This window comes from Antechinus flavipes, chromosome 1 (genome assembly GCF_016432865.1).
Source record: "Antechinus flavipes isolate AdamAnt ecotype Samford, QLD, Australia chromosome 1, AdamAnt_v2, whole genome shotgun sequence".
NCBI classification, from domain to species: domain Eukaryota; kingdom Metazoa; phylum Chordata; class Mammalia; order Dasyuromorphia; family Dasyuridae; genus Antechinus; species Antechinus flavipes.
The window spans coordinates 3,557,380-3,568,825 of NC_067398.1; the positions used below are offsets into that span (position 1 = coordinate 3,557,380).

Genomic DNA, 11,446 nt, shown 5'->3' on the forward strand with positions numbered 1-11,446 from the left:
ACACAGCTGCTTTTGAGGGTCACAGGAGTCTCTGCTTTTCCTTTCTTTCACTGAATTATATAAAAGGGATAAAATACATTCTTCTTTCTACAGAGGAGGAAACCAAGCTCTGGGAGCATAAGCATCTTGTGCCCTTAACCCCTTGATCAAAAGGAAGGGAGAATTCCTAGTTTCTTTCTCTGTGAAGTGAAATTCAGGCAAGGCCTGGCTTAACTGCTCATTTTCTGGATTGGTCTAGGTCAGTGGTCCTCAAAGTGTAGTCCAAAGAATTGTTGGGATCTTTGAAACCCTTTCAGAGGGTCTACCAATTCAAAATTATTTTTTATTTCTAATACTGTAAATAACTATAAATATAACCCATGTGAACAAAAACTCTTTGAACAGATCCTCGATAGTTTTTTAACAACATGAAGATACTGAGAACAAAGGTTTGAGAATCACTGGTCTAGGTTAATCAAGGTTCTAGATGTTCTAAGGAAATCTTGTAACTCACATTTCATGGTTCCTATAATGATCCTTCCTTAAATTAAGTAAACACTGCATCTGAAAATGATTAAACAGTGATGTCAAGATTCAATTTCATTATCAGCAATGATTAAGTGCCCACTGTATTCCGGGTGACAGGCTTAGTGCTGGGGAGACACGTACTTTCTCACAGAAATACAAAGTATAGACAAAGTAACTTCCAGAAAGCAGGAAGGAGAGAGCTCTCTGAAACAGAGTATCTTTAAGAAACCAGCGGGAGAACAGGGTCAGGGACCGGACAGAGAGAAAGGGGGACTAGCTTTTCGCTAAGCTGGCCAGCCAAGAGCCTCCAGTGGCTGGAAGGGCTAGCCCAAGACCCGGGCGCTGAGCCTGATGGGGCAGGACTGGCCCTCCACTAGCCTCTGCTTCTTGCTCCTCCTCCTCCGTTTAGTGCTCTTCCTCCTCAGTTTCGTGCTCCTCCTCCTCTGCCTCTTTCCCTCCTCTCAGCCTACCCTTCCCTGAATGCCAAGGGGGGAGGGGAGGAGGAGGAGTTCCAGGCTTGGTCTCTGATGCCATGGTCTCTACGGCAACACTCCCAGGCCAAGCCAACCGACAATAGGCTGCTCCCTTTGGGCTGCTGCCCCTGCTGCTGCCCACACGGTCTGAATCCCTCCTAGATCCTGGATTCTAATGACTAGTGGGGGCAGGCGCTGTCTGAAGCAGTCGTGAATGTTTACTGCCAAGATCCAGGGGAGCCCACCCAAGCAGGCTGCAGGGCTAGGGATGGGCCCCCTCTTTGTGGAGGACGTGGTGTCGTCTCTAGTCCGAGAATTTCTCCACAGAAAGGTACTTTAGGCACCCCGGGGCAGACCCCAGCTCCCCGCACCTCCACAGGGTGTCGGGCTCATGGCTGTGCTCTAGGAGCAGATGGGGAGGGGGCCTGGGGTGAGGGGCCACTGTAATGTTCTATTTGATTTTCTGGAGGTCTTGGAGCAGCCTTCTTTTCAGCAGAGTAATCACCACGAGGATAGCCAGGTGTTAAAGCCCAAATCCTTTATTATCTCCTTCACAATCTAGTTTCCTTGCCTGGGGTTGGGCAGCTTTCTGGAGAGCCTTTCAGACCCGCCTTGGTCTCAGTGGGGGAGGTGCAGGAGGCCAGCCACCAGGAGCCTGGATGAAGATGGAATGAATCTCTCTCCTTGGCTCTGAAAGCTTGAGCTCCTGCCTCCAGGTCACTTGTCCTCTCTGGCTCTGACCCTGCCTGAGGTTGTCCTAGCTTATATGCTCTCTTATAATTACATTATCATAAGTGTGAATCTTGTAGAATTATATTAAGTACATGTACTGAACTAGAGAACTATTAAGCACCATGCTAAACTAGTTAACCATTGTATTATCAATTCCACTGACTTAACACTTTGTAAGAATCCTTGTTTCAGAGTTCTGGCCCATACCATCTCCTGCTTTCTTTTGTTTTAGAACATAAGATGGTCACACCCTGCCTGACTCCTCAAGGATGTGAGAACCCAAAAAAAAGACGTGATCACACCTTCCCTGACTCCTCAAAAAAGGGGTAAAAACACCAAAAAAAAAGGAGGTGGTCACGCCCCTCCCTGATGTCTCAGGAAGGGAGATGAAAACCAAAGGAAAATGGGGAATCAAACCAAATTAGCGAGTTTCTGAAGGGTCTCACTCTTAAAACAGGTATACATAAATCCATCAACATGAGAGTTATCACATAAGTACAAAGCAATATAACACAGGCCAGTAGTATGTAACAAATAACATGAATCAATATGATGAATTACATATGTCCATAAGTCCTTGAAATAGCCCAAAACCAATCTATTATCCATTTAGGTTTAGGATTAGGGTTAGGGTTTAGGGTTAGGGTTAGGGTCAGGAATCCAATAATTCCTGAAAGTTTTGAAGTCCTGCAATAGTCTCATGTTGTGTTAGGAAATCCAATGATTCCTGCAGATTTTGAAGTCCTGTATCAATTTTATCATGTCTCAGGGAATCCAATGATTCCTGCAGATTTTGAAGTCCTGTATCAGTTTTATCATGTCTCAGGGAATCCAATGATTCCTGCAGATTTTGAAGTCCTGTATCAGTTTTATCGTGTCTCAGGGAATCCAATGATTCATGCAGATTTTGAAGTCCTGTATTAGTCTTGCCATGTCTCAGGGAATCCAATGATTCCTGTGGGTTTTGAAGTTCTGTAATAGTCTCATTATCAGCCATGCTCTTTCAGTGCCAGATGTTTCTTAGGTGGTCTAATTTGTTTTGAAGTTTTTTCTCATTTTCTATCTCTTTCCAATGAACAAGGCAAACACGGCTCATTGGCACCCATCTGATTCCTTTTCCATCTGTAGAAATACAAGCAAACCCTTTCCCCCAAGCAGTTAACCTATGTAGTCCCTTCCATTCACCACTTTCTAGATCTCTCATCATCATCTGGCAATTACATGGAGCTGCTCACACTGGACACTATCTTTCTGTTGGGTTAAAAAAACCTGAATTCTCGCCATTTGTAATCCCTTTCTCCCCTCTGATTGCTTTTTGGCTGATTGATCATGTAATCCTTTTCTCCCATCTGATTGCTTTTCTGTTGATTGGTCATATCAGAGTCCTGAACTTCTAAAGACTTTCTCGGTGTAAACTGGGCTGCCATCATGCCCCACTTGCTTTTTGTTTGAGGTCTTGGAGCTGGGCTCCCCCTCTCATTTCTCTGGGTCAATCTACATTATGAGGCCCAGTGGAAGCCCTTGTTACATTTTGTACATGAGGGTTTGGGGTCTTGTTCTCTTACACTGTTTTCTCATTCTTTCTCTACATCTACATTGAGCTTTCAGATGCCCAATTTTACCACACTGAAAGCATTGATGAGTCTCTCTGGAAATTCCTCGCCAAGAGGGACTCTGTCTTCCTATGTTCTGCATCATAGCCTGAGTATAAAAGGCATTTGTGCCCACTGTGGCACAGCATCTCTATCTCCTCTAAAGGAGCACCCTTGTGTAGTCCTCATATAATTCTTCTACAAACTTCATTAGCATTTTCTCTAGCGAGTTATTTAATCATTATTCTTGTTGCTGCATTTTCTCCAATAGTTCTTGTGACCGCTGTCTGCAGACTGTTATAATCTAGAACTCTGGATTTGAAACAAGGATTCTTATAAGATGCTAATTCATGGAATCTATAAAGACAATGGTTATCTAGTTTAGTATGGTGCTTAATAGTTCTCTAGTTCAGTACATGTACTTAGTACTTAATATAGTTCCTCAAGATTCACACCTAGGATAATGTCATATATAACAGCCAGCAAGGACTGAACAAGGATTCATTTAATATTCATTCAGGCTCCTGGTGGCTCTCCTGAAGAATCAGCACTGTGGTGGCAGGCCTGTCCTCCTTAGCTTCTCCACTGAAACCAAGACTCCAAAGCCTTTAAGAAAGCTAACCGGGCCCCAGGAAAGGAGACAAGACTTTGAAAGAGATAATAAAGGATTTGGACTTTAACACCTGACTGCTCTTGTGATTACTCTGACTGAAAGGAAGGCTGCCCCAGAGACCCCCAGAAAACCAAACCAGATTAGTCCAATTAGTTCCTTTTTATTCTGCTGATTAGAGCAGACATCCCACAAAATCAGCAAAGGGTTCATTTGGACCTTGCTCTATTTTCGTAAAGGCTTCCCCTCTATCTTTTTGTCCTGGGAGGGAGCCCCATGCTTTGATAGCTGCAGCAGCAATTTGCTCATATGCTGCTATGGGGTAAATAATTTGTAGTGAAGTGTCTGCATAGGAACCTTTACCTGCTAGTTAGTCAAAAGTGATTTGTATATTAACTCCAGTTTGCCTATTTCACTGGGCTTGTATCCTACATAGTTCACTATACTCCAAAAGTCACAACAAGTTTTGTCCAGGTTCTAAACATGTCCTTGATAGAGATTTCCAATCACTAGGGATTAAAATTTCATAAGCCAAATTCTCTAGTACCATCTTAACATAAGATGATGTAGCCCCATAAAGAGTGCAACCCTTTTTCAAATCCTTGATTTTTCCCAGATCAAGAGGAGTGTATCTTCTCCCTTGTTGACCTGAAGAATCAAACTCTTCAATAACAGAGTATGCATTTATTTGTAAATCAGATATATCCTGTCCTTCTTTTTTAGCTTTAGTGCCTTTTGTAATCTTGTCATAGGCTGCTTCATAGGTGGTGCTGATTGTGTCATTGCCCCTTCCCCTTCTCCTTCTCCCTCCACCCATGAAGAGTTAATGGAGGGGGGTAGGTCAAGAGTTGGGGAATGCCCTAATGGCTCCTGATGTGAAGCACCACACTCCTTAATTTCATCAGAATTGTACTTAACTCCTTTCTTATCTAATTGTTCATCCTTTTCACCTAGTTTGTCAGTATCCTCCCCCTCCTGCACTTTCTTCTTTTTCCTTATTCTAATACTTATTATTCTAATAATTCTAAAGCCAATTGTATTAAGTTATATGTTTAGAGGGTTTCTTTAGGAATCGAATTAGGACCATGATCACTGTAATATTCACACAGTTGTTCTCCTACTAATTTCCACTCATCTGGATCTAATTCTTTTTCCTTAGAAAACCAAGGAGATGTGTATTGTAATGTTTCTAAAAGTTCAATGATCTGCTCCCAAGTTACAATCAAACCTTGGCTTTTAATGAGTTTAACTATGCTTTCCACACATTTTCCTTGAAATGGAAAACGCTTCTTTCTAAACATTTGTCCTATTTCAGCTGAAACACTAGTTTAGCCCTTTACAAAGTTTCCTTCTTGTCTATTTTTGTACTTACCCTAATTTCTAGGTCACAGATGTAGGTTCTTAGCCCCACGTTGGGAGCCAAAATGTAATGTTCTATTTGGTTTTCTGGAGGTCTTGGAGCAGCCTTGGAGCAGATTACTTTTAGAGTAATCATCACGAGGATAGACAGGTATTAAAGTCCAAATCCTTTATTATCTCCTTCACGATTTAGTTTCCTTGCCTGGGGCCTGGGCTAGCTTTCTTGAGAGCCTTTCAGACTGGCCTTGGTCTCAATGGGAGAAGTACAGGAGGCCAGCCACCAGAAGCCTGGCCAAAGATGGAATGAATCTCTCTCCTTGGCTCTGAGAGTTGAGTACTGCCTCCAGTCTTCTTGTCTTCTCTGACCTGAGGTTGTGCTAGTTTATGTGCTCTCTTATAATTACATTATCATAGGTGTGAATCTTGTAGAACTATATTAAGTACTAAGTACATGTACTAAACTAGAGAACTATTAAGCACCATGCTAAAATAGATAATCATTGTTTTTATCAATTCCACTGACTTAACACCTTGTAAGAATCCTTGTTTCAGAGTTCTGGCCCATAACAGGCCAGGGCTTTTGAGCAGGAAAGCTGGGATCTGGCCCTGGACATTCTGGAAGGCTTCCTGTAACTTCCTAAGGATGGCCTTGGAAGAGACTCAACTACATCTCCTGAGAGCCGCTTCTCCAAACAGGGATTTCCTTCCTTCGAGGAGTCCTGGGGGGCCTGGCTCCCAGCCATGTGCAGTCCCTCTGCTGGGCCTCCTGGAGTCAGGAGAAGCCACATGGCAGCCCCTTGTTTAGAGCCACAGTCTGAAGAAGGGAAACTTCTGTTTCTCCAAGAAGAGGCTGCTGCTTTTCCTGGTTTCAGGGAGGCAGAATTCAGGAGGCTGCTGCTCTGTCTGGCTTTGGGGAGGCAGGAAGCAGATCTGCACTGAGGCTAAGTTTGTCTCCTGGCGGCTGACAGATAAAGAATAACAGTAACAGCCCACAAAGCCTCGGTGTGTCAGGTTAGTAGAGGCTGCTAACAGCTGTCTAAGGAGGAACCTATTCCAGCCTCCCCTGAAGCCCAGCAAATTGAGGAGGAGCTCTGCAGCTGGGCACGTAGCTGTGTCTGTTCCTGCATGGCCCAGATGATGATCCACATGGGGCTTCTCAGGCTCGGCTCATTACCTGGCAATGTGCTGCAGCCTGGGACACCACTGTGTAACTTCCTCTGCCCTTCTGGGCCAGCTAGGATTTGAATTCTTCTGAGATGGGGTCATGCTTCCTGGAATGTTCAAAGACTATTAGTGCTGAAAAGATGAACAGATGTCCAAAGGAAGGGTTACATAGCTCTCTAAATTTGACCCACTCCCATTTCCTGGATTTGACTCTGGCTTCTAAATCTGTGACATCAGGTATGGAGACGGGCAGTAGGATTTCTGCCATCACTGAACAGGAAAGTTCATCTGTATCTGTCCAGAAACATGAGCAGGTCCATCCATTTCATATCCCCCTGGCGTCGTCCTTCCTTCCTCTCAGCATGATCTGGTCAAGTCCCTGGGTCTTACCCTCTGTCCGATTAGTTCCTTTTTATTCCTATGCATGGTTAAGTGGTTTGCCATTTCCCACAGCCTTCTCTTCTCTCATCTGAACTCCAAGCCCCACAAAGTTGGCCACCACACCTGTGTTCTCACTGACTTATTTTCACAACTTGTCCTATGAGAGTGCCATCCGAGAGGTGACAAAAGGTATTAACTGAACACTGATTGAATATGAGACTCTCAAAAGCATCGTGGTATCTATGGGGCTGTTCCAGTCAATCTCACCTTTAATAACTGGGGAACCAAAGCCCAGATTGAGGGGAACAACCGCCAAGTCTCAGGGGAGTGCCAGAGTCAGGATTGGAACCCATCTCTGATGCCTTCAGTGTCCCTTCCACTCTGTCTACCCTACAAAAGGTCACTACTATGGCTGCATTGTCCTCTAAACAGAAGGGATTGATGAGGGACTTGGGTGGGGAAAGTCAAACTCAGAAGGTGGAGGTGGGGACAGGGAGAGAGTTATCAATCTAGAAAGTCTCAAGTTCCTATGAAGCTCTCGGCAGCTGACACCTGCCCCCAGGTGCTAGAGTGAGAGCCCCTGGAACAAGAGGGAAGGAATGCAGGTATAGGGCAGGCAGAGGCCAGAGCCCAGCTCTGAGTTCGGACCTTCTCTGACCATGAACGCCGCATGATCACATGTCTGGTAAGTAAATAGTGATGGTGGACATGCTGATGTCTCTGCTGCTGCAAAGCCCCTGGGGAGCTTCTCCTTCCAGGTGTCCGGGCCAGTCTGGGAGTGTCCCAGCAACCTCTAGTAAGGAAGTAGTACCGGACATGGTAGAGTGGGCTGAAGAGCACGATCAACCAAATGTTTCCAACTTCTTCCAGGGTTTTAAAAAAACAAGCCTTGTCTTGGACCAAGAACATCCTCGAGGTGAATACAGCATAAACAACAGAAATGAGCTGCGCAAGGTTCTGCACCTAGAAATGCTTTATAAGGAAAACAAGGTGGGTGTCTTTCAGGGGACAGGGCACTGAAAGCTGGGGGAGAGGGTGGCAAGTGCAGGAGTGGGGACTGGCAGCGAGATGCCAAGGCCGCTGACCTAAGCAGTCTCCTACTGAGAAGGGAGCGGTGCCCTTTCTGGAGGCCGCGTCTCATACTCTCGTTCTGACCCAGACCACCACTCTCAGGCTCTCTCCTTTCCCCACAAGAAGATTTTTCATCACCGACGGTCAGTTCTTCCCACGTGGACCATTTTTGCCTCTTCTAAGGAAAAGTGCCTCGGCTCCCTTCCACCCTTGCTTGTCGCCTTCAATAATCTCTGTGACAAGGTGCCTTGCCCAAATGTCAAAATGCTATACATACCTTAAGATCAGTAAAGAAAAATCCTCTGAAAACGTCATTACAAGTTACTTTTTGGATCGTTCTGGAAAGAACAGTTACAATTTAATACAAGAAACACCACTTTCTATTGTTTCAGCTTCCAAGATGTATAACAAACTACCTTTGAAATGCTCTGAGAATTCTGCAGTGAATAATAATAATTCGAGCGAGGTTTCAGATGAAGATGGAAAGACCAGGTACCGCATGGCGTTGGTTATAATGGGACACACTGAGCCAGCGCCCAGTCTGGGAAACGCTTTTCCGGCCGCACTCGGGCTTCACTTAAAGGTTTCTGGGGGCGACACCATCCTCACAAAAGCTTTATTCGTCCCGGCTTTTCCCGCCAAGTGCGCGCCAGCATCTTTCCTTCGGAAAGAGAAGATGGGTGCGGCCCCTACTGTGCGCCGGGCCCTCGGCTGGGGGCTTTATACACGTTCCCTGCAAAAGGATGCCCCCAATTCTGGAATCTAGCGAGGTTACCCAGGGGCCTTTGGGGGAGCCACAGGCGGACGCGTGGGAGGGGCCTCCATTTAGTTCCGGGTTTGATCGCCTGGGAGAGCCCGTCCAGCTTTCTAAGCGAACGAGGCGCCCTCGTGCCGACTGGAGCTTCCCTACCTTCCTGAAGGGGGCGCAGGGGGCGTGGGAGACCTCCACTCAAGTGACCCAAGGGCCCCAGGGCGGGCGCCCGGACTCTGCAGCGTCTCTTGCTTTCCGTGGGGGGGCGGGTGAGGTGGGCGCAGCCGCCGGCAGGGGCCGACACATCCCCGGGGCAGTGGGCCCTGAAGATGGGGGCTGGGCGCGGAAAGAAAGCCCTCAAAGCCGCGTCCGAGACGAGGCAGCCCACAGAGGGGCGGCCGCCTCCAGGAGCCCGTGGGCCCCGCCGGGCACAGGAGACTCCGCGGGAGAGCAGCCACCGCCCCGCGCCCCGGAGCCTCAGGAGGGGGCGGGTTCAGCTGGGCAGGGATAGATAGTTGGGATGGGAACCCACGGAGTGAAAGCGGTGTGAGGGGAAGAGAAGAACCCAGCCTCTGCCACGGCCTTAAATGCCCAGGCTTTGGCGCATGTGCAGGGGGCGGGCGAGGCTCCTGGGCTAGGCTTCCTGCCGGGCCCCTTGGCGCATGTGCAGGGGGCGGGCGAGGCTCCTCAGCGTATCTGCGTGCGTGGGGCCGCTGCAGGGGCTCTGTGCTGGCGCATGTGCAGAGAGGTGCCAGGCCTCGCGCTAGGGCTCGCCAGGCCGCTGCCTCGAGTGGCTGCGAGGCGGGGCCCAAGATGCCTCTTCAGGGACTGGGCCTCGCTAGGCTGGGGCAGCGGGGAGCCTGGCGGAGGGCGCTGGGCCATGTCCTCGGCCGACGTCAGCCTGGGTCTGGGGCTGGATCCCGGCCCCGCTGCCGCTTTTGCCCGAGCCAGGCCTCTAGTGTCCTCGGCCTTCTGGGGCCCCGCCCACGGCCCTCCCGCAGCCTTTGGGGCCTGGTCCGGAGAAGAGACGCATAGGTCCGGGATAGGGCGGAGGGGTTGGGAAGGAGGAAGAAGAGTCCGAGGCTGAAGTGGCCCCTGCATAAATGGGGGAAAGGTCGAAATTTGGGCCATCTCTGCCCACCAGGGCCGGGATGTCAGTGGGTTCCCCTTCCCCCCCCCCCCCCCCCCCCGGTCTCTTTCCTGTTTCTGATCTGGGTCCCCCGTAGATGCATCATATCTCACCCACTGGTGGACGCTGCTTCCCTGAGGTCTCTTTCCTCACTGGTTTATCTCTCCTCGTCAGTGGCCACTCCTCTTTCCCTCCTCCCCATCAGTGGCCACTCCCCTTTCCCTCCTCCTCATCAGTGGCCACTCCCCTTTCCCTCCTCCCCATCGGTGGCCACTCCCCTTTCCCTCCTCCCCATCAGTGGCCACTCCCCTTTCCCTCCTCCCCATCAGTGGTCACTCTCCCCTCCTCCCATCTGTGGTCACCTGTCCAGTCCAGTCTGGTCTGGGGAGCTCCAGGCCTGTGTGGATGCTGGGGCCAAACCCCCGTGTCCTGAGGGAGGAGGCTGTGCCAGGCCTCTGCTAAGGAGGCGCTTTACAAAAGGGTCCCCGGGAGCCTGCAGCTCGGGGAAAGGGGGCGTTAGCCTCTGTGTTGGCAGTTCTGGGGGATGGGCAGAAACAGTCCTACATCAAGAGCTGAAGTTGACATTTTTTTTGCTTTTTTCACTGAAGCAATTGGGGTTAAGTGACTTGCCCAGAGACCCAGCTAGGACGTGTTGAGTGTTTGAGACCAGATGGGAACTCAGGGCTGGTGCTCTATCCGTTCCCCATCTAGCGGCCCCCAGGTGACATAATGCCTACCGTGTGCCAGTTACTGGGCTGCGTGTAGGTTATTTATGGCCCCGGATCCTACGGTGCGTCTCCACTACAGGGAGTCCCACTGGTGAGTGAGTCACAAGGACACGGTCGTGGAGACACGGGCCGAACACTTCCCACCATCAGGCAGTGCTGAAGCCACGTTTACCTCAAGCTGAAGTCCCACCTGAAGAAAGGATCCTGACGGCCATTAGACCACGTGGCCAAGCACCAGGTGCTGATTCAGCGAGGAAAGCCAGGTCCTCCAGCAGCCGCCAAGCCATCCATAGGTGGAGCCCTCGGTAACAGCAGGTGGGAAGGAGGGAGGGCTGTGGGCAAATTCCCTTTCCTTAGCCGTCTGCTTTCCAGGGATGTCCGTGCTGATAAGGAGATGGACGCGGCATAGCCAGAGCTGGCAGGGTTTGGGAGGCTCCAAAGGAAGTGGGGGAGGAGAGAGATTAATGACCAGACTGAAGGTCTGTGGGCCTGTTGTGCTGACCTCATTGTCGTATGTCTGTGAAACCTGGAAGTACCAGTGCCGGGCCAGGAAACTCAGTCCCTGCCATCTGAATCGTCCGGGAAGTTTCTGAGGATCCCCTGGCAGGGAAAGACACCAGACACTGAGGGCCTTTCTTGGATTAAAGTGCCAGGCGTTCCCGCTGTGCTGCAGAGGGCACACCCGGTGGGCTGCCCACATTGTTCGAATCCCCAGTGTCTGCTTGCCCAAAAAATGATTTTATGGAGAACTCACGCAGGGCAAGTGCCCACAAGGTGATCCGAAAAGGTGATAGAGGCCCACCGGCAAGGCCTCTCAGGAGCTTTGGGATCAGCTGTGTGACGTCGGAGATGGAGGACAGGACCTCCCAGCACAGTGGGCCCCCCTCAGAGAAGGGGCTGTGCTCTGTGAGCAAACAGAATGAAAGTAACTGAGCGGAAACGCGAGAGG

At 49.4% G+C, this 11,446-nt stretch overlaps 1 protein-coding gene across 1 annotated transcript; it reads left to right on the plus strand.

Moving 5' to 3' along the window:
- The first annotated feature begins 1,075 nt into the window (after positions 1-1,075).
- On the plus strand, positions 1,076-9,095 carry LOC127549625 (uncharacterized). The gene is made up of 3 exons (XM_051977821.1): positions 1,076-1,311; positions 7,689-7,808; positions 7,978-9,095. The coding sequence occupies exons 1-3, from the start codon at positions 1,195-1,197 to the stop codon at positions 8,653-8,655; spliced, it is 915 nt and encodes a 304-aa protein (XP_051833781.1). The 5' UTR covers positions 1,076-1,194; the 3' UTR covers positions 8,656-9,095.
- Positions 9,096-11,446: the final 2,351 nt, after the last annotated feature.